The sequence below is a fragment of the Salvelinus sp. IW2-2015 genome, linkage group LG28 (assembly GCF_002910315.2).
Source record: "Salvelinus sp. IW2-2015 linkage group LG28, ASM291031v2, whole genome shotgun sequence".
NCBI lineage: Eukaryota > Metazoa > Chordata > Actinopteri > Salmoniformes > Salmonidae > Salvelinus > Salvelinus sp. IW2-2015.
Window position 1 is genome coordinate 8,444,387 of NC_036868.1, and position 23,042 is coordinate 8,467,428.

General features: G+C 42.1%; 1 protein-coding gene and 1 pseudogene across 2 annotated transcripts; both read left to right on the plus strand.

Annotated features, from left to right (window-relative positions):
• Positions 1 to 2,014: 2,014 nt before the first annotated feature.
• Positions 2,015 to 2,877, plus strand: LOC111954076 (4-galactosyl-N-acetylglucosaminide 3-alpha-L-fucosyltransferase 9-like; annotated as a pseudogene).
• A 608-nt stretch (positions 2,878 to 3,485) lies between these two features.
• On the plus strand, positions 3,486 to 18,918 carry LOC111954024 (E3 UFM1-protein ligase 1). Of its 2 annotated transcripts, none has more exons than XM_023973518.2 (19): positions 3,486 to 3,707; positions 7,601 to 7,746; positions 9,615 to 9,643; positions 9,742 to 9,839; positions 9,933 to 10,047; positions 10,445 to 10,575; positions 10,684 to 10,742; positions 10,942 to 11,088; positions 11,226 to 11,401; positions 12,888 to 13,067; positions 15,740 to 15,866; positions 16,192 to 16,314; positions 16,594 to 16,714; positions 16,855 to 17,021; positions 17,131 to 17,261; positions 17,390 to 17,470; positions 17,618 to 17,703; positions 17,826 to 18,006; positions 18,256 to 18,918. In XM_023973518.2, the coding sequence occupies exons 1-19, from the start codon at positions 3,631 to 3,633 to the stop codon at positions 18,457 to 18,459; spliced, it is 2,379 nt and encodes a 792-aa protein (XP_023829286.1). In that variant the 5' UTR covers positions 3,486 to 3,630; the 3' UTR covers positions 18,460 to 18,918. The 2 variants fall into 2 exon arrangements, with proteins under 2 accessions (XP_023829286.1, XP_023829287.1); XM_023973519.2 differs by having other exon boundaries at positions 18,213 to 18,300.
• The last annotated feature ends 4,124 nt before the right edge of the window (positions 18,919 to 23,042 follow it).

The following is a 23,042-nucleotide window of genomic DNA, read 5'->3' on the forward strand; positions in this document are numbered from 1 at the left end:
CACATACACTGCTGCCAGCTACTGGCCAAAGTCTAAATTGCGCCTGGGCTGGAATAATACATTATGGCCTTTCTCTTGCATTTCAAAGCTGATGGTTACAACAAAATAAAATAAAACATTTTTTTTTCTTTGTATTTTCTTTTACCAGATCTAATGTGTATTATTCGCCTACATTAATTTCACATTTCCACAAACTTCAAAGTGTGTCATTTCAAATGGTATCAAGAATATGCATATCCTTGCTTCAGGTCCTGAGCTACAGGCAGTTAGATGTCATTTTAGGTGAAAATTGAAAAAAAGACTCCAATCCTTAAGTTAACCTACTTGGTGGGAATTATAACATGGCTCATATAGCGAGGATTGCTACAATATTGTTTAATGTGTTTACTGTTCGCCAGTGATGTTAAATGAGCCACAGTGTTGCCTTTAAAGTGTAGGCCATAGAGGGGTTCATTGTCATTTTGAAAATATAGCCTACCTGTTTTAGGTTTGTGCCCGGTAAGGGCAGGTCGTTGTAGGATGCCCGTTCTGCTCATTGTAGAAGAGCTATTGCATGTAGAGGTAACATGTAGCCTAGTTATGGCTCTGCCAGTTATAGCCTACTCAGATGCATGAGTTTATGGGTGTTTTGACCTGTGTTTGAAGGGCTTTAGCCCTAATTGTCCTAGGCTAGTATTGTTATTGGCCATGTTCATTTTCTTAAGTAAAACTGAACTTCTATGTGTTGGTGCAGCATGAACTACTGACAGTTGAAGGGGCAGGAGAGTGAGCCATGGCACTCATGTGGAGGAGATTCACCTGACCGAGACTGTTATTCATGGGCAGCTAGTACATCCCTTGCAGGCAAACTGTGAGATTTACAGACATGTAGCCACATTATTACGCATAATCTATTGCTTAAGTATCCTAGTTTGATATGAAAAGAGATTGCTTAAGTATCCTAGTTTGATATGAACAGAGACGGTGGAGAAAGCGAGACACCCCTCTCCCTAACCTTTTCTGATCGGGGCGGGGCCATTCTGGTCTACCTACTGCCCCAGGGGGAGTCCCAGTGCAAGACATCTCACTGGCAATTTTTTTTCTGGTCGGGCGGGCGTGTGGAGCGAGTGGGGCGAGTGGGAGGGGACAATAACTAGACCAGAAACAGCTGTTCCCTCTCTCCCATGAGTGTGACAGATATTATGGAGGAATCAGCTCACATGGGAAATGCATGCTCACATGGGAAAAGCAGGCTCGTGTAAGAGAGGAAACGCCCACCTACACAGACAGGAACCTTGACCATTTTTTWAAATGGTAAATGGTTAGAGTAAACTCTCTTATTTATCCACCATCTTTGATATTAAAATAACATGATTTTGTTTGCAAATCGTTATGCTCGATTGGTCAACATCAAACAGGAAGCCTAATTCACAGTGCGCTTTCCTCCTCAAATGCGATTAATAGATGTTGAATGAATGGGATGCGCATGGTTTGTAAATTGCCTTTTTAAACGTAAAAGCAACAGTAGTACTGTATAATGAATCAGCAGCCTATATGATTTGATTATCCTCTGAGTTTCTCTAACCAGTAAATCTTCTCATTTGTTAGTAATGTATGAAATTAGTTGGTTTATAGGTTATTATTCAATCATGATCAACCTACAGTATGAGCTTCTTAGGCTATTTGATCATCTTTTCCTATGCATCGATTGTGATCTTGCTATGTAAGCTAAAATAAGTAGACATGTTCCTATGTTGGACATCTGTGATTAGATAGTGTCAGATTTTTGTGATATAAAGGCTATAAGGTAAACAATGCATAATCACCTGAGAAAATATACACACCGAAACAAAACCAATACATTTACTGCATTGTTACATTATTAAACCACCAAATAACTTGCAAGACCCATTGAATCATCAAAATTACCAATTCAGAAGGAAGAACATCTTGACGATATTWCAAAGGAGGTTAATAATAAGACCATAGTTTAAATAAGCCTGTGGCCTTCTGGTCATTCCGATGATTTGGACACATGCAGCTGTTCCCTCTCTCCCATGAGTGTGACAGATATTATGGAGAAATCAGCTTCAATATTGATGGCTGTTTTTTAACAGCTGACTGAGACCTATACAATAAGTCAAATGTGGTCATCATCCATCACAGAGACAGAAAAAGTGATTTCTCAAATCTACCACCATTGCAGCAGTGCCCACCTTTCCAAAAATGGGTGTGGAGGAATCTAGAGTCCCCGTCCCACACTTATAAAAAGCCAGGTCTTGGAAATATTTTCAATTTGACTTTGAATTATAGGCAAGATGCAGATATTGAAGTGCCTTATGGGTCAGTTGTATTCAGCCAAGAGGAGGGGGAAGCTTTCGTATTGCCAATTAAAACTAAATTGGTCTGCTGGATTGTGAGCAACTGGAACCCTGACCATGCCAGGGCGAGGTATGAATTGGTCAAACACATCGATAAACACACCTATGGAAAAACCTTTAGAGAACACATCAATGATCAATACTTCCTGAATACAATTTCCAGTTGTAAATTCTATCTGTCATTTGAGAACTCAATTCACAAATTACATCACTGAAAAGCTGTACAACCCACTAGCTGCTGGATCTGAGCTAATTGCTCTTAAGCCAATTAGAACTCTGTGCCTAGAGATGCCTTTATACATGTGGATAATTTCCTCTCCCCCAAAGAGCTAGCTAACCAACTCACACTGTTACATTCAGACGAAGAAATGTATCTGCAGTATTTTGACTGGCGCAGACATTTCAATGTAAAGAGGTCCCATTTCTGGGCGAACACACACGTCGTGCCTACGATTACATTAAAAGGAACAAGGAATATAACGTTTGTAATAACCTTGACACTTGGTTTTAGGGTTGATAGCTCATTTTCTTCTGTAATGTTGTGGTTCAACCAATGTTATGGTAGCTYRTGAAACGTAGCCTGATCTCTTGTCTGATAACCAGGACACCTAATTTTGGAGTATAATGTATATAAGGAGACTGCCAACATGTTTTGCTGCAGAATTTCCCTCCTTGTAATTTCTGTAGGCTACAGCATTGCATATTAGGATGAAATCATACAATTTCATATTTTTCAATAAGCCAATTTGTTTGTAGGCTGATTTCCAGTGAGTAATTTACAACAATGGATACTCAAACCATTTGTAGCTAGCTTGCATTTCCTGCTCTCAAGCAGTTTTTATGAAATTAGGCTATTATAATATTAACAGGCTAATAAAATGTGTGAATCAGTGAAATTGTACAAACGTGATTTTTTGTGTGTGTGTGTGTGTGTGACTGTATAATAAGGTGTGTTTGTTCGATGTTTTCCCAAAGATGTGACGTGCAGGTGCCAGATGATGATTAATTTAATTATGTGACGTCACACGCGAGGAAGGAGGAGGGGTTACGGGAAAAAATGGGTGGGGGAATTCTGGTGCTTTTTGGACTCTAGGGCTTTCCGTATTACGTTACTGTTATGTTGACGTGTGAATTTGTGAATCACTACTAGCTAACGTTATTGTACTTTGCACAACATGGTTTAGCTAGTAGCAAGAAATATAGCCATAGAGTTGAAGATTAACGCCCATGCAAACCTGTAGTTGAATCGTTTTAGAAACCAACAAATACGATGGCAGCCGCCTGGGAAGAAATCAGACGTCTGGCAGCGGATTTCCAGAGAGCACAGTTTGCTGACACAGTGCAGAGGTAGCGAAAGCCAGCTGGCTATTCCAAAATAGCTAACGATACTCGAGTCGTTAGCTAGCTTCTCTGAACTTTATAGTCAGATGTAACTACTAAGTTAGCTAGCTAGATAACTGACTTGTTGATTGTTTATGTCTGGGCAGTCATAGAACTAACGTTACAGTCCGAGTTGGCTAACTGGAGCGAACGTGTGGTGGGCTGAACCAGCAGGACAGCTATCGTTAGCCAGCTAACTATCTGTGCCTACGTACATTTTTTTTTTAGTGTAACAAATACAACATACTTAAAAATAAACTGTGCCTACGGGCTTCTTGCATAAGTTTTTAGCGGGACTAATATTGTATTACCTAGCTGTTAACTAGAGTCTGTTAGGTAATGTTAACAGAACCTCTGGCCTTCTATAGGAAACAGCTGCTAAATCTAGCCATTTCAGATACAATTTGATTTGTAACGTTACATAGTAAACGTTATGTCACATGCATCGAATACAGCTGGTGTAGACTTTACCGTGAAATGCTTGCATACAAGTCCTTCCCGACGATAAAGTTACAAATAAAATAGTAACACGATACAAGAATGGAGCTATACAGGGCGTACTAGTACGAGATCAATTTGCAGAGTTACTAGGTATGATGTAGACACTAATGTACTTGTCCTCTTGCTCAGTTGTGCCTCAGGGCCTCCCACTCCTCTTTCTATTTTGGTTAGAGCCAGGTTGCGCTGTTCTGTGAAGGGAGTAGTACACAGCGTTGTACGAGATCTTCAGTTTGTTGTACGAGATCTTCAGTTTCTTGGCAATTTTTCGCATGGAATAGCCTTCATTTCTCAGAAAAATAATACACTGACAAGTTTCAGAAGAAAGTTTAATGCTGATGCTCCAGATACTCAACTAGTCTAAAGGCCAGTTTTGTTGCTTCTTTAGTCAAGACAACAGTTTTCAGCTGTGCTAACATAATTGCAAAAGGGTTTTCTAATGATCAGTTAGCCTTTAAAATTATAAACTTGGATTAGCTAACACAACGTGCCATTGGAACACAGGAGAGATGGTTGCTGATAATGGGCCTATGTAGATATTCCATAAAAAATCTGCTGTTTCCAGCTACGATAGTCATTTACAACATTAACAATGTCTGCACTGTATTTCTGATCAATTTGATGTTATTTTAATGGACAAAATCTTCCAAAAACAAGGACATTTCTAAGTGACCCCAAACTTTTAAATGGAAGTGTACATAAGTATTCAGACCTTTTGCTATRAGACTCGAAATTGAGCTCAGGTTTATCCTGTTTTCATTGATCATCCTTGAGATCCACCTGTGGTAAATTCAATTGATTGGACATGATTTGGAAAGGCACACACCAGTCTATATAAGGTCCAACAGTTGACAGTGCATGTCAGAGCAAAAACCAAGCCATGAGGTCGAAGGAATTGTCCGTAGAGCTCTGAGACAGGATTGTGTCTCAAGGCACAGATCTGGGGAATGGTACCAAAACATTTCTGCAGCATTGAAGGTCCCTAAGAACACAGTGGCCTCCATCATTCTTAATTGGAAGAAGTTTGGAACCACCAAGACCTTTTGTAGAGCTGGCCACCCGGCCGAACTGAGCAATCAGGGGAGAAGGGCCTTGGTCAGGGAGGTGAACAAGAACCCGATGGTCACTCTGACAGAGCTCCAGAGTTCCTCTGTGGAGATGGGAGGACCTTCCAGAAATGGAAAGGGGGATACCTAGTCAGTTGTACAACTGAATGCCTTCAACTGAAATAGAAGGACAACCATCTCTGCAGCGCTCTACCAATCAGGCTTTTATGGTAGAGTGGCCAGATGGAAGCCACTCCTCAGTAAAATGCATATAATAGCCCGCTTGGAGTTTGCCAAAAGGCACCTAAAAGACTCAGATCATGAGAAACAATATTATCTGGTCTGATGAAACCAGATTGAAGTCTTTGGGCTAAATGCCAAGCATCACGTCTGGAGGAAACCAGGCACCATCCCTACGGTGAAGCATGGTGTTGGCAGCATCATGCTGTGGGGATGTTTTTTAGCTGCAGGGCCTGGGAGACTAGTCTTGATCGAGGGAAAAATGAACRGATCAAAGGACAGAGATCCTTGATGAAAACCTACTCCAGAGCGTCCGGAGCTCAGACTGGGGGGAAGGTTCACCTTCCAACAGGACAATGACCCTAAGTACACAGCCAAGACAGAGCAGTAGTGGCTTCGGGACAAGTCTCAATCTACTTGAGTGTTTTTTTAGCAGTCTAATGCATTGGGGGTAGAAGCTGTCTCGAAGCCTGTTTGTCCCAGAGCTGACGCTCTGGTGCCGTTTGCCAGATGGTAGCAGAGGGAATAGTCTATGGCTTGGGTGGCTGAAGTTTTTGGCAATTCTTGGGGCCTTTCTCTGACACTAACTGATCTTGAGGTCTTGGATGGCAGGGAGCTTGGCCCCAATGATGTACTGGGATGTCCGCAGCACTATCTCTAGCGCTTTGGTCGAGGGCGGTGCATTTGCCATACCAAGTGGTGATGCAGCCAGTCAAGATGCTCTCTCGATGGTGCAGCAGTAGAGCTTTTTGAGATCTGAGGGCACATGCCAAATCTTTGCAGCTTCCTGAGGGTGAAGAGGCGCTGCCATGCCCTCTTCACGATTGTGTGGGTGTGTGTGGACCATGGTAAGTCCTTAGTGATGTGGATGCCAAGGAACTTGAAGCTATCGAGCCGCTCCATTACAGCCCTCTCGATCCAATCCACTATAGTGAGTACAGGAGGGGACTAAGCACACACCCCTAAGGGGGCCCCGTGTTGCGGTTCAGTGTGGCTGAGGTGTTGTTGCCTACTCTCACCACCTGGGGCCAGCCCATCAGGAAGTCCAGGATCCAGTTGCAGAGGGAGGGGTTCAGTCCCAGGCTCTCTAGCTTGGTGATGAGCTTGGAGGGGACTATGGTGTTGAATGCTGAGCTGTAGTCTATGAACTGCATTCTCACATAGTTATTTCTCCTCTTGTCCAGGTGGGAGGGGGCAGTGTGAAGTGCAATTGAGATTGCATCATCTGTGGACCTGTTGGGGCGGTATGCAAATTGGTGTGGGTCTAGGGTGTCATGGATGATGGTGTTGATGTGTGTCATGACCAGCCTTTCAAAGTACTTCATAATTAAAGATGTGAGTCCTACAGGGCAGGGTAGTCATTTAGGCAGGTTACCTTGGTGCTCTTGGGAACAGAGACAATGGTGATCACCTTGAAACATGTTGGGATTACAGACTGGGACAAGGAGAGATTGAAAATATATTTTACACTTGCCAGCTGGTCTGCACATGCAGGTATTCCACTTTGTGATTGTTAACCTGTTTAAACGGTTGCTCACATCGGCCACGGAGAGCGAGATCACAGTCATCCGGAAACACAAGCATAAAAGGCATTTAGCTTGTTTGGGAGTTCTGCATCGCTGGGCAACTCATGACTGGGTTTCCCTGTGTAATCCGTTATCGTCTGCAACCCCTGCCAAATAAAACAAGTGTCGGAGTCAGTGTAATAGGATTCCACCTTCCTCCTATATTGTCCTTTTCCATGTTTGGTGTCTCGTCGGAGGTCGTAGTGGGCTTTCTTGTATGCATCCATGTCTGTTACCCGTTCCTTGTAAGAGGTAGCTCTAGCCCAGTAGGGATACTGCTTGTAATCCATGGTTTGTGGTTGGATACATTCTTAAGGTCACTGTGGGGGAAAACATCCTCTATGAACTTATTGTTGAAGCCCGTGACTGTAAACTCCTCAATGCTATTGGATGAATCCCAGAACATCCCACGGGAAAGAAAGGCCTTTTTACTAAATGCATAGAATTTCATATAGAACTAAATTCTAGGATCTTGTGTCTAAATATACCTTCTACTGTAAATCCATCCCAGGTTGTCGGAGAGGAACTGCATTGAAATCGTTGCCAAGCTGGTTGAAGAGAAGAAGTTGGATGTGGTACACACACTTGATGGCAAAGAGTACATAACCCCATCCCAAATCAGTAGAGAGATACGGGATGAGCTCTACGTCCATGGAGGTCAGTTGGCTAGGCAATCTTCTTCTGATTCCAATACCTTTGTCGTCAAGGAAAAAAGTGTTGCACTCATTCATCTCAGATCATGGTTGCGTAGATGTTCAAGGTTTAACATACACCTACACTTATTGACATGGACAAAAGGTTATGTAAAAGACCATCCTCTGTAGTTCAGTTAGTTGGTAGAGCTTGGTGCTTGCAACGCCGGGGTAGTAGTTTATTTTCCCAGGACAACCCTTATGTAAAATATACGCACGCATGACTAAGTCGCTTTGGATAAAAGCGTCTGCTAAATTGCCTACATAGCTCCCGAGTGGCGYAGCGGTCTAAGGCACTGCATCTCAGTGCTAGAGGCTTCACTACAGACACCCTGGTTCGATTCCAGGCTGTATCACAACCGGACGTGATTGGGAGCCCCATAGGGCGGAGCACAATTGGCCCAGCATCGTCTGGGTTTGGCCGGTGTAGGCCGTCATTGTAAATAAGAATTTGTTCTTAACTGACTTGCCTAGTTTAAATTTTAAATATGTATATGTATGTATATGTATGTGTGTATATGTATATATATATTTAAAATTTAAACTAGGCAAGTCAGTTAAGAACAAATTCTTATTTGTATATATACACACACACACACACACACACACACAGTTGAAGTCGGAAGTTTACATACACCTTAGCCAAATACATTTCAACTCAGTTTTTCACAATTCCTGACATTTAATCCTAGTAAAAATTCACTGGTAGGATCACCACTCTATTTTAAGAATGTGAAATGTCAGAATAATAGTAGAGAGAATGATTTATTTCAGCTTTTATTTCTTTCATCACATTCCCAGTGGGTCAGAAGTTTAGATACACTCAATTAGTATTTGGTAGCATTGCCTTTAAATGATTTAACTTGGGTCAAACATTTTGGGTAGCCTTCCACAAGCTTCCCACAATAAGTTGGGTGAATTTTGGCCCATTCCTCCTAACAGAGCTGGTGTAACTGAGTCAGGTTTGTAGGCCTCCTTGCTCACACATGTTTTTTCAGTTCTGCCCACACATTTTCTTTAGGATTGAGGTCAGGGCTTTGTGATGGCCACTCCAATACCTTGAGTTTGTTGTCCTTAAGCCATTTTGCCACAACTTTGGAAGTATGCTTGTGGTCATTGTCGATTTGGAAGACCCATTTGCGACCAAGATTTAACTTCCTGACTGATGTCTTGATGTTCTTTCTATATATCCACATAATTTACCTCCTCGTGATGCCATCTATTTTGTGAAGTGCACCAGACCCTCCTGCAGCAAAGCACCTCCACAACATGATGCTGCCACCCCGTGCTTCACGATTGGGATGGTGTTCTTTGGCTTGCAAGTCTCCCCCTTTTTCCTCCAAACATAACGATGGTCATTATGGCCGAACAGTTATATTTTTGTTTCATCAGACCAGAGGACATTTCTCCAAAAAGTACGATATTTGTCCCCATGTGCAGTTGCAAACCGTAGTCTACCTTTTTTTTATGGTGGCTTTGAAGCAGTGGCTTCTTCCTTGCTGAGCGCCCTTTCAGGTTATGTCGATATAGGACTCATTTTACTGTGGATATAGATACCTTTGTWCCTGTTTCCTCCAGCATCTTCACAAGGTCCTTTGCTGCTGTCTGTAAACAATTGTTGGAAAAATTACTTGTCATGCACAAAGTTGATGTCCTAACCGACTTGCCAAAACTATAGTTTGTTGTCAAGAAATTTGTGGAGTGGTTGAAAAACGAGTTTTAATGACTCCAACCTAAGTGTATGTAAACTTCCGACTTCAACTATACATATATAATACTATTATGGTGACGTAGATTTAAAAAAAAWAAWAATCTTGTTTCTGCTTTCCAAAGGTCGGGTCAACATTGTGGACCTACAGAAGGTGTGTGTCATTCTGCAGTACTACTAATTCCTCTTTCTAGTTTGTAGCACTGTAGTTAAATGTTTCTGACAATAATGCTTTTTTATTATTGTTTACAGGTTATCAACGTTGATTGGGTTCATGTTGAGGCCAGAGCAAATGACATTGCAAGATCTGATAAAAGCGTTCAACTGGTGCTGGGGCAGCTTATCGATGAGTGAGTAGGACTTTTCACACAACACATTTTTTCATTGTAGTGCTGTCAGCTACTGGGCTATTAGATTTGTTCTGAATTCCCCCTGTCTTCTAGAAACTACCTGAATCGAGTTTCTGAGGAGGTGAATGATAAACTACAAGAGGCAGGCTTTGTGAACATCCCAGAACTATGTAAAAACTATGACCTTCCAGGGGACTTCCTGACTGAGGTGAGGCAAGGGGAAAAAAGTCTAAACGTGGTCCTTGGGATGTCCCAACTCTGACGTCACCCCATTTAAGTTGAAATTCAAAATGCCTAAGGTAAGGGTTAGTGTTTAGGGTAGGGACGTCCCAAGGATACCGGATAGCACTAACCGTGAGTCTAGAACCACCTCTGTCTCCTTGTCAATACCATTTACCTCTTCTATATTTGAGGTGATGCTTACAGAAAAKATCTGTTTTTTATCATGTTTATACTTTGATATCAATAGTCTTTTGAAAGTTAAGTATCTGTGTGCTTTGTCGGTAGCTTGAGTTTCAGCTTGAGGTGCATGTATGGACCTGTACACACAGTTATCTGAAATGTTAACCACTTTGTCTGATTGTGTGCTATGCTGTGTCTCGTAGGAGCTGTCGAAGCGTCTTGGGAAAGTCATCCAAGGCCAGATGGATGAGTACAACAGGGGAGTCTTATTTACCCCTGCATTTGTCTCTCGCCATGGAGCTCGCATCCGTGGGCTTTTCAGTGCAGTGACTCGGTATGTTCCATACCAATCCCTACCTGTCTTGCTTTTTTAACCAACACAATCTTAGTTTTTTCCCCCGCCCTGCTCCTAATACTTAATTCCTTTGAGTTCCTTTTGTAGGCCAACACCAGTTGGTAATGTGATTGGCGTCTATGGTTTTCAGGAACATCTTCTCTACTGTAAGTAGCTGTTCCTTCTGTTGTTTTAAAATTCAGACCAAGCTGAATTGTCAGTACTGTACTGTGTTTTGGGTGTATAATGATTTTATCTGTGTGTTCTGTACAAACAATGTTTTGAGTACGCCTAATCAATCAAATACTTGTATGTCATGCTATTGTTGTATGTCATGCTATAGTTCAGCTAACTTTTGGTCCCCAGCTGTTTTGGAGGAGCTGGTGAATACTGGCCGTCTGAAAGGCACTGTGGTGGGGGGCCGGCAGGACAAAGCTGTCTACATCCCTGACATCTACTCCAAAACACAGAATGCCTGGGTGGACTCCTTCCTCAAGCAGAATGGCTATTTAGGTACTCCCACCTTTGATTATTTAGGGGATATACTAAGCTTATTGGTTGCAATATTTCTTTTTCATAATTTCCATACTGGAAATCTGCGTAAAACCTGATTTGTACCCTCAAATATGTCCTCTGTTCTCTCCACACAGAGTTTGATTCTTTGATCAGACTTGGCATCCCTGACCCAGTGAGCTACATCAAGAAACGTTTCAAGTCCAGCAAGCTGCTGTTTCTCAGGGCAGCCTGTGTAGGCCAGGCCCTGGTAGACCAGGTGGAGGCTTCTGTGGAGGAGGCTGTCAACTCTGCCACATGGGCCGATGTGCAGGTCCATACCAACCTGCTTTATCAATCGTTCTCTGCCAAATCACAAAAATGATTTATAGCATAATTTGTTGATTTTGCTCAGTAACTAACCTGTCAAGTTTAAAATATACAGTGCCTTCGGAAAGTATTCAGACCCCTTGACTTTTTCACATTGTTACGTTACAGCCTTATTCTAAAATGTATTAAATCGTTTTTTCCCTCATCAATCTACACACACTGCCCCCTAATGACAAAGCAAAAACATTTTTGCCAATTTATATAAAAAAATACAACTGAAATATGTCGAAGGAATTGTCGGTAGAGCTTCGAGACAGGATTGTGTCGAGACAAAGGTCTGGGGAAGGGTACCAAAACATTTCTGCAGTGTTGAAGGTCCCAAAGAACACAGTGGCCCCCGTCATTCTTAAATGGAAGAAGTTTGGAACCACCAAGACTTCCTAGAGCTGACCGCCCGGCCAAACTGAACAATCGGGGGAGAAGGGCCTTGGTCAGGCAGGTGACCAAGAACCCGATGGTCACTCTGAAAGAGCTCTAGAGTTCCTCTGTGGAGATGGGAGAACATTCCAGAAGGACAACCATCTCTGCAGCACTCCACCAATCAGGCCTTTATGGTAAGGTGACCAGACGGAAGCCACTGCTCAGTAAAAGGTACATAACAGCCTGCTTGGAGTTTGCCAAAAAGGCACCTAAAGGACTCTCAGACCATGAGAAACAAAATTCTCTGGTCTGATGAACCCAAGATTGAACTCTTTGGCCTGAATGCCAAGCGTCACGTCTGGAGGAAACCAGGCAACATCCCTACGGTGAAGCATGGTGGTGACAGCATCATGCTGTGGGGACGTTCTTCAGGGGCAGAGACTGGGAGACTAGTCTTGATCGAGGGAAAGATGAACAGAGCAAAGTACAGAGAGATCCTTGATGAAAACCTGCTCCAGAGCGACGGTTCACCTTCCAACAGGACAACGACCCTAAGCACACAGCCAAGATAACGCAGGAGTGGCTTCGGGACAAGTCTCTGAATGTCCTTGAGTTGCCCAGCCAGAGTCCGGACTTGAACCTCATCGAACATCTCTGGAGAGACCTGAAAATAGCTGTGCAGCGACACTACCCATCCAAACTAACCAAGCTTTAGAGGATCTGCAGAGAATGGAAGAAACTTCCAAAATACAGGTGTGCCAAGCTTGTAGCGTCATACCCAAGAAAACTCGAGGCTGTAATCGCTGCCAAAGGTGCTTCAACAAAGTACTGAGTAAAGGGTCTGAATACTTATGTAAATGTGATATTTATGTTTTCTGTTTTTTTATTATTCTAAAACCTTGTTTTTGCTTTGTCGTTATGGGGTAATACATTTTAGAATAAGGCTGTAACATAACAAATTGTGGAAAAAGTCAAGGGGTCTGAATACTTTCTGAATGCACTGTATATACAATCATCTCATTTTCTTGAGTCACAGTGTCACATGTGCTCCCCCTGCTTTTGACTTGTAGCCCATTCTGCCCAGCTGTCTGTCCATGGAGGATGTTGGCATCATAATCAACGAGGCCATGAGAACGACCAATGTGCAGTCGACTGCCAGGGTCCTGGGAGACACCGTGGTGGTCAGCGAGAAGTTCATCAGCAACTGTCTTTGTCTCTTTGAGGAAACCATGCAGCATAAAGCTCAGAAGGTATATCACACCTGTCATGAAGTTACCTGATGGGCAGATTGTCATTGTCTTTTGAGATGGAGATACACTTATTGTACAAAACATTAAGAACACCTGCTTTTTCCATGAGACTGACCAGGTGAATCCATGTAAAAGCTATTATACCTTATATATGTCACCTGTTAAATCCACTTCAATCAGTGTAGATGAAGGGGAGGAGACAGGATAAAGAAGGATTTTTAAGCCCTGATACATGGATTGTGTGTGTGTGCCATTCAGAGGGTGAATGGGCAAGACAAAATATTGAATTGCCTTTGAACGTGGTATTATAGTATGTGCCAGGCGCACCGGTTTGTTTCCAGACCTGCGACACTGCTGGGTTTTTCACGCTTAACAGTTACCTGTGTGTATCAAGAATGGTACACCACCCAAAGGACATCCAGCCAACTTGACCCAACTGTGGGAAGCATTAGGGTCAACATGGGCCAGCATCCCTGTGGAATGCTTTCGACACCTTATGGAGTCCATGCCCTGACGAATTGAGGCTGTTCTGATGGTAAAGGGGGTGGAGGTGCAACTCAATATTAGGAAGGTGTTCTTAATGAGTTGTACGCTCCGTGTATAGCTGTGTCTTTGAACTACTCACCTCTGGGTGCAGGTATAGGGCACCACGGTAGGGCTGGGCGATGTGGCCAAAATATTATATCACAATATTTTTTTTTAAATTGGACGGTTTGACGGTATTTTTAGTTTTTGAATAATAAAAGTTGTACATTTGCTCTATGAGTAGTGAGTGATCCTAGGGTGGCAACATATACATTCTAAGTGAGTCTTTCTCCATTCTGACTGTTTTATACTGTTCAATTAAACTTCAACCAAAACTAATTTCAGTACTTTTATAATTTCTGCATTTCCTGTACTCAGTTGCAGCGGTGGAAAAAGTACCCAATTGCCATACTTGAGTAAAAGTAAAGATATGTTAATAGAAAATTACTCAAGTTCAAGTCACCCAGTAAAATACTACATGAGTAAAAGTCTAAAAGTATTYGTTTTTAAATATACTTAAGTATCAAAAGTAAAAGTATAAATAATTTCAAATTCCTTATATGAAGCAAACCAAATGTCACCCTTTTCTTGTTCATTATTTTTTTTTTTACATTTATGGATAGCCAGGGGCAGGCACACTCCAACACTCAGACATCATTTAACAAACAAAGCATTTGTGTTTAGTGAGTCCTCCAGATCAGAGGTAGTAGATGACCAGGGATGTTCTCTGGACAATTGTGTGAATTGGACCATTTTCCTGTCCTGCTAAGCATTCAAAATTTACTTTTAGGTGTCAGGGAAAATGTATGGAGTAAAAAGTACAGTATTTTCTTTAGGAATATAGTGAAGTAAAAGTTGTCAAAAAGAGTCAAGTAAAGCACAGAAACCAAAAGACTTAAGTAGTACTTTAAAGTATTTTTACTTACCACTGCTCAATTGAGAGAATTTCCACATGTAGGGCTGCACGATATGGGCAAATAATCTAGGACTTATTTTTAGCCTAATGTTGCAATTGCGATTTGACTTGCGAATTAGAGAAACTGTTGGAATCATGGAAATAGAATGACTATTCTAATTCTATAGTTAGAATATAATAGTAGGCACTTTGAATAGAGTGTTTGAGATGACAATGAATTAAAATGCCAGGGAGAAGTTATTGTGACAGGGTAGGAACTAAAGTGTTGATAAGTGTTTCCTAGGGGACTCTATAAGCTTCGGCTACATTGCATGTTTTTTCTTAGCAACTTCATGTAGCTAACATATTCTTGCTTTGCGTATTCCTCTTTGATTTAGAAGATACTGTTGCACAAACAACATGCTGATTTAGGTCTACACAATCACTGGTATTATCAGGCTGTATTAGCTAGCTACGTTTGCTCTTACTCGGTACATTTATTAGCTAGCATTGGCGGCTAACAATTAGCGTCTCACAAGATTTAGGGCAACTTGCTAAGAAAAGACAAACTAGCTGTTTGCTGATTTAAGAAACACAAACTAATAGTGTCATTATAGAACGCTAGTGTATTTATATTAAAAGTGAAAACAGCATTGTTGTCATGAACATTGTTGCATGTGCTGCATTGACCAAGCAGACTGAACGCAAGTGTCTCGTGGTTGAGGAACATCAAATGCGCTCCTTGAGTGACGGGGGGCGTGGCTAGGTCTGTGGAAAGTGGCACGGAGAGAAAGTGGAGAGAGATGACTCAAGTAGCAAAGTAAACTATACAAATTGATATTACACATGGCATCACATTTAACAAACCAAACATTCAAATACCGGTATAGAAGGTAAAGTAAAAACCCAAACCGGTCCCTGCATCAATACCGGTATATCATAAAATACAGTATACCACCAGGCCTACCCCACGGCATGAAAAACAGAACTAGACAATAATTTGTGCCAGGTGTGATATCCCTCCTAAATAGCTCGAGCTAATGTTCCTTTCGACCCAGTAAGGCCAGCAGGCGAGTCTCTTTTTATTGGTATGTAACTGTTGTGTGAAAGTTGTTTTGTCAATTTGGTTTGTATTTAAACACGACTTTAAACGTGTACATGACACTAACAAAATGTCCCCATGGCGACAGTAAAGTCAGTAAATTAAAGTGTCTCCTTTCCACTTCATCAATTCCATGCTGTTCTCTTTCAGGAAGCCAAGAACAACCCTGTTTTCCTGATAACTGAAGACGATCTCAAGCAAGGCGCTATGATGACAGAAAATACAGCCCCCTCCAAAAAGGAGAAGAGGGAGACGGAGAGGAGGAAAAAGACTACAGGTAGTACAGGCCAGGCCTCATTGTAATCCCTCTAGAAAATGTCTGTTAGGTTATCAACTAGACATGATAAACTCTTCTAAGCCCAGGTATTTTCTGCTGGGTAGTTGGTGAGATTTGACTCCTGGTCAATTCCCCGTTATTCATTAATTAACCTAACGTAGCAGGTGTAAAAAGACGCCTGAGTGGAGACCCCACATCCGTTTTTCAGGAAAAATGGAAGTTAGGTTAAAAATACTGCAACCCTGAACCAGACACATCTGCTTGCTGCAGACCCTGCAGAGAGTGTTAATTAATTGTTTGACTCTGATATTGTTTTGCTTCCTAGAGGGCAGTGGCAGTAAAGGAGGTGGTGGAGGATGCAATGCCAGAGAGGTCAGGATACGCAAAACCAAGAAGAAGGGCAGGAGGGACGATGACAGTGATGAGGAGACAGCAGTCACCCCACAAAGTATGACTACAGTCATTATGTTGCCTGGGTTCCACAATGAATTCACTATGTAGCACTGGTCCTGTTTGGATCACAGGCTGAAGTTATTGTGGGTGTGCACAATAAAACCCTATGTCAATTAATGTACAGTATTACATTGTTTGTTCAGTGAGGTAGTCCTCTGTAATGAGATCTTAACAGTTGTGTTGGAGGAGATTGCTCCCCTGGGTGATTAAGCCTGTTAGTGTAAGACCAAGGTAACTGTAGTACCCCAATTAAGGACAATTATATATTTTGCAGATCGTAACAAGCAGACTGAAGTCCCCTTCATGGCCCTGGAGGAGATCACTGCTGTCCTAGAAGAGAGAGTGTGTGACTGCCCCGAAGAAATCCTCTCTGAGTTGGCGGAGCATTTAGTAAGGTAGGGATTCCTGTCACACTCAACGATCAGTCACAATCACTTTCAAGCACAATGTTTTAACCCCTTTACTCAATACACAAAATAAATACTGTGCATCAATGTGCCAGTTTTAACATGCAAGAGTCTTGCTCTGTCTGCAGGCCTTTGACTAAGACCTACCAGGAGGTGGTTCGGACTGTGTTCATGTCTTCCACTAGCTCCACGACCGGGGTGACAAAGAAGAGAAGCGTGAAAGACTTCCAGGAGGAGCTCTCCAACCTGTACAACAACATCAGGCTCTTTGAGAAAGGGACCAAGCTCTTCTCTGGTAAACCGCTTTATTTAACTCCTACAGAAGTACAGGTAATCCTCATTGAATGAAAAACCTAGTAATGCAGCATAAACATCAACTGATCCATCATTATTTGAGTCCACAGATGAGACCCAGGTCCACATTGCCAAGTACGTCCTGAAGACAGTGTGCACGGACGTCACCAACATCCTGGTGAATTTCATGGCAGCTGAACTCATGATGTCAGCAGAGAATCCCAACTCTATCACCAATGAGGTTAGCTCTCCTCTCAGCTTGTCATTCCAAGCCTGTTCAATCCTGTTGGTCGAGAACTTTAGTGAGGCTTCATCCATGTACTGCACATTCCCAAATGTCACAATGCATGTCAATATATCTCCCTTTAGGTCAGAGTGAAGATATTAGGAATGTTTCCAGTGGAAACCAAAGGGCCTCTTATGAAAGTGCACAACAGTCTGAATGGAAAGGTAAGTTATGTTCATTCAGTTGATGGAGGTTTACTACTTATCATTGCAGATGTTATTAAACAAAGAAAAGTACTTTGAGATTGCTCTCTCATATATGTATCATGCGCATGGAAAACTTTTCTGACACTATTGATATTTTATTTTCAGACAATTGAAGATTTTGTAACCAATATAGAAATGGCAGTTGAGGTGTGTGGATTCATGCTGAAGAAGGGAGACAAGAAAAGAGAAAGGTAAAGGGGGAAAATTTAAGTCCAAGCATATACCTTGTCTATAATCATGGACYTGGGTCATTGTCTGAGGTGCTACACATTGTTGGCTGACTGGGCAGTGTGTGTTGTTCTGGTTCCTATAGACAGGCCCTGTTCCTGCACCGCCAGGCTCTGATAGAGCAGCTGAAGGAGACTGAGGACCCAGCCCTGATTCTCCACCTGACCAGTGTATTGCTCTTCCAGGCCAGCACCCACTGCATGCTGCACGCCCCCGGACGCTGTGTCCCCCAGATCATAGGGACTCTGGTGGGCCGCGTCTCTGAGGTACTGCTCMTTTTCTCCTTGGTTCTCATTGATTATACATTATACTAAATTGCTAGTGTTATTATACCAGTAATAGTTATAATGGTGTATATTTGCAGCCTTTAATGTTATTGGGATGTTTTTGATTAGCTCTATGGGGGACCTATGGTGATCTGTTTCTGCAACACTTACATTGTAACCTGTTTACAATTGACACCATTTTTAAGATGACGTCATACTGAAGCTTTTGGACGGGTGTGGTTGTTCCAGGAGCAGCACAGGCTGCTGACGGGCTACCAGGGTCTGGTGGTTAAGAGGTTGGTGATCCAGAGCCAGGGGAAAAAGCAGGGGGAGGGAGAGAACCCAGAGGAGGGGGACGAGGCAGAGGCCATCTGGAAGGAACTGGTCTCCCTAACCAGCGAGGTAAAGGATCTGGTCCTCTCTCAGAAGAAGACGTCTGGGACTGAAGAGTGAATGGGCTTGTGCTACATCGACTGCGTTGCAGTTGGAAACTGCCWGCTGACTGATCTGACTGATCACCTAACTACTCATTATTATTTGTAGATCAGCCTGTTAGTACCGATTTACACACAATCCATTGCGGATGTATTGCTCGCCAAAGCGGCCAATGAATGTCTCGAGATCTAGAAAAAATCATAAATTAATATGAAATTCTGTAGATCAGCTGCCCCAAACACAATTGTCTTACAAAGTGATTTCTCAACAGTCATACCCATTTAGACTAAGAAATATCTGATACCCACCTAGTGTAGTAGCGTTGTGAATGGTCCTGTTATTTCAAATGATTTGCAGAAAATTCCTTTGTGGGGTGTCATTTGAATTAACATTCCAATTAAGTCCTCAGTGAGGTAATGTAATAAATAATTCATGGTTTAATTAAAAAACACTTAGCCTCTCTTGGAATGTAACTTAGTTTGTGTCTTTTGGGTTTATATTCAACGTGATAATTCAGAGGTGGTAACTATTTTATTCATGTCACTTCAAATTTCACAGAAGCTAGATATGTATCCATAGTAGTCCTAAATCACTGCCTCATCCAGGCTACTGTATCTTCAGTATCTTCTTCATTCTACTGAAATGAAAGATACACAGACCACTGGCGCCCTCCATTGATAACACACACTGGGAACAACTGCACATGAAACTTGTATTAGGGACAGATCAAAATTTACTGRRGAGRGGGCTAGTCCAACTAAAGGTGTCATAAAATAAATTGAAGACCCTCCCCCTCATACAATGAAAAACAATAACTGTAGCGACCCTGTGTTTATAAACTTGGATATCAACTTTGCCACTTGTGTGGCACATGCCACCACAGATGAGCTCCCTCTCCCTCTACACTGCGATCTGAGTTAGCTGCAGACAATGATCAGCTAGGGGGAAATCAGATGTTCTACATTTTGATGGCATATTTATAATAATATAAAATATATGTAACAAATGTCAATGCACCATATAAACAAAGCATACTGACTTTGGGCACTTTAATATTATGGTTTGGGTTTTCAACACCACAATAAATAGACTGTCAAGCTTAACAAACAGAAAATACATCCCTCCCTACCTTGTAGGCTTACCCAGTATTGAAGGCTTGGCTCAACAATCTCAGAATGTCATTCAACTTTTTGGTGTTTTGTAACAGATGTCTCTTTCCATTCATCAATTGGCTGCGGCACAGTTTGGATTGGTTGATTTTTATTTGTCAGTAAAAAAAATACATCCAGTATATTCGGGAAAGAATTCAGACCCTTGACATTTTCGACACTTTGTTATGTTTACAGCCTTATTCAAAAATGTATTTAAAAAACTATCCCTCATCATTCTACAAACAATACCCCATAWARACAAAGCAAAAAKACTATCACATTTACATAAGTATTCAGACCCTTTACTCAGTACTTTGGTGAAGAACCTTTGGCAGTGATTACAGCCTCGAGTCTTCTTGGGTATGACGCTACAAGCTTGGCACACCTGTATTTTGGGAGTTTCTCCCATTCTCTGCAGATCCTCTCAAGCTTGGTTAGGTTGGATGGGTAGTGTTGCTGCACAGCTATTTTCAGGTCTCTCCAGAGATGTTCGATCGGGTTCAAGTCCGGACTCTGGCTGGGCAACTCAAGGACATTCAGAGACTTGTCCCGAAGCCACTCCTGCGTTATCTTGGCTGTGTGCTTAGGGTCATCCTGTTGGAAGGTGAACCTTCGCCCCAGTCGCTCTGGAGCAGGTTTTCATMAAGGATCTCTCTGTATTTTGCTCCTTTCWTTTTTMCGTYAATCCTGACTAGTCTCCCAGTCTCTSCCCCTGAAGAACGTCCCCACAGCATGATGCTGTCACCACCATGCTTCACCGTAGGGATGGTGCCTGGTTTCCTCCAGACGTGACGCTTGGCATTCAGGCCAAAGAGTTCAATCTTGGGTTCATTAGACCAGAGAATCTTGTTTCTCCCATCTCCACAGAGGAACTCTGGAGCTCTGTCAGAGGGACCATCGGGTTCTTGGTCACCTCCCTGACCAAGGCCCTTCTCCCTCGATTGCTCAGTTTGGCTGGAYGGCCAGCTCTAGGAAGAGTCTTGGTGGTTCCAAACTTCTTCCATTTAAGAATGATGGAGGCCAATGTGTTCTTGGGGACCTTCAATGCTGCAGAATTTTTTTGGTACTCTTTCCCCAGTTCTGTGCCTCGACACAATCCCATCTCGGAACTCTATGCTCCAAAGAGCTCAGGACTTCAGACTGGGGTCAAGGTTCACCTTCTAACTTATGTAAATGTATATTTTTTATTTTAAATAAATGTGCAAAAATATCAGAAAAATATTTTTGCTTTGTCATTATGGAGTATTGTGTGTAGATTGAGGGGAAATTTTTCATTTATTTTAGAATAATGCTGTAACAAAATGTGGAAAAAGTGAAGGGGTCTGAATACTTTCCTAACCCCAGAGAGATATGTCGGTGGTATGCTACGGCACAGATATAGACGTGCAGATGGAGGGTAATTTGTAAATTTTTGGACTGRATATTTTGTATAAAGAGAAGCATATTCTTAGATTATAGGAGTAACTCTGGTAGGCCTGAACAARTCTTCCTCACCTCAAGTTCAACTGTCGAAGTCAGTTGTAGCGCYGTGGCACACTGCCTTCATATCATAGGCCTGCAGTAGCTAAAGCCATACCAAACCTTCACAAACGTTTCTAAACTTTTTTAGTGTAATGTCAAGCCATTGTTTAGAGGGAAAATACGAGCAGAAGCACAAATGTATACAACCCTCCCCAAAGCAAAAAAAAAAGTTTGATAACCCTCCACTATTTTGGACCACCCCTCCCCCAGTAAATTTCGAKCTGTCTCTTACGTTTTTGCCTCATGACTTCCTAATGCACAATATTATAATCATCACCACCGTGAGAGGGGAGTATTCCCTAATATTGAACAGCAAAATAGACTGAAATCTGTAAAAGATTTTCTCTTTAGACTATGCCAGAAGTAAATKAAATCATTTTTATCCCCCCATCATGGTACCATGTGAACGGTTGAGTGAGTGGCTTGGATAATATTACATTATCTGGATTGTGTGTGCCAGATGGAACGAGATTTGCTGCTTTCAAAGGGGAATGCCAAAGCGGATATTTAACTGGAAGGTAGTAATCAACGTTYTACACATATAGATTGCTGAATGATAAATTTTTAGATGGAACCGAATGTAGACCGCTGTAATAGAAGAAACATGATTATAAAATGCTTTTCTTCATGGGTTTTAGGAAGGTCAGTGTCTAGACCTGCTCCATTTTCTACCATGTGGTAGTTGTCTGTCAGCTGATYTTTAGTAAAGCCCATGGCAGCATACTGTAGAGATGGTGGGTGCAACTCAATATTGTAAAGTGTCTTCTTTTCCTTCTACACTGATCTGATGATTAAGGATGGATGCAAGCAATGTAACAGAACCTACAGGTTCTAGCTGCATAGTAATTCTTTCTGATCGCTGCAGATCATCTGTGATGCAGTCTAACACCTGACTGCTATRGGTCTACTTGACTGACAGTATGCCACCACAGAGATGAGGGAGTCTGTCTTGGGTGGTTTTCACATAGACCTGCCTGAGGGACATATGCCTTACACAAGTCTATCCACAGGCATGTGCCTCCGATTTGCCATGGAAACAATCAAGAGCTCAAGCTGGATGAGCTATGTGCATGAAGTAGAGCCTGGGCCCAAGCACGAAAGTTAACTGTCATTTTTAGTTTTTCCAGTCCAAGGTTTCAGTGGGTTTTGTATCTTTAGCCCCTACTCTAGTAATCAAGTCAGTGGACCGCCCTTCATCTCTGTTTGAAGGCCGTCCATCTCCTTTCTCTTGTTGCTCGCCATCGCTTTTCATCAGCCATCCATCTCCTTTCTCTTGTCGCTTGCCATCTCTTTTCATAGGCCGTCCATCTCCTTTCTCTTGTCGCTCACCATCTCGTTTCAGTTGCAAGAACAAGATATTTGATCAAACAAACGTGACAATTGCTGAATATTTTTGTTTACAACTCTTATATTTTTGTTAGCATTTTGGGGGTTTTGATCTCAACACACATTTCTTCATTTGCTTACAATTATTATTATTTCCGTTTACGGTTTTTATTAGTTTGAAGTCAAATCATTAAGTCCTCAAATTGACTGCATAGAATACACCTGTACACAAGAAGAGCTTCAGGCTCATTACCTGAGAGCTGACCTGATGACTCAAGGGTGCATGGGCAATGTGTTTCCAGGAGAGAAAAAAATACGTATCTTGCTAGTAGACAGTCCACAGGAGCAACTGCAACATCATAGAATAATCAGGTCATGGCACACATCACATACCATTTATTGCCCATATAATTGGATATCATTCGTGTTATGTTCAACACATTCTATAATGCATGTTATTTAAACACAAGGCTCCTTAAGAGGAAGAAAACAACACCTTTTACTGAACAATACTAGATCCACCTTCTCTTGAGACACCCCCAAGTAGCTGTTGCTTAGTAATAGTGCTCGGAGCTATGATTTATAGTGAGCTTGAAAGCCCTT

Bases quoted from the DNA above. Each gene is read 5' to 3' on its own strand.
- LOC111954024 (XM_023973518.2), top strand. From the start codon at position 3,631: ATGGCAGCCGCCTGGGAAGAAATCAGACGTCTGGCAGCGGATTTCCAG. The intron at 10,576-10,683 runs GTATGTTCCATA...TTCCTTTTGTAG, and splicing joins CTTTTCAGTGCAGTGACTCG to GCCAACACCAGTTGGTAATG. The intron at 17,022-17,130 runs GTAAACCGCTTT...TTGAGTCCACAG, and splicing joins AGGGACCAAGCTCTTCTCTG to ATGAGACCCAGGTCCACATT.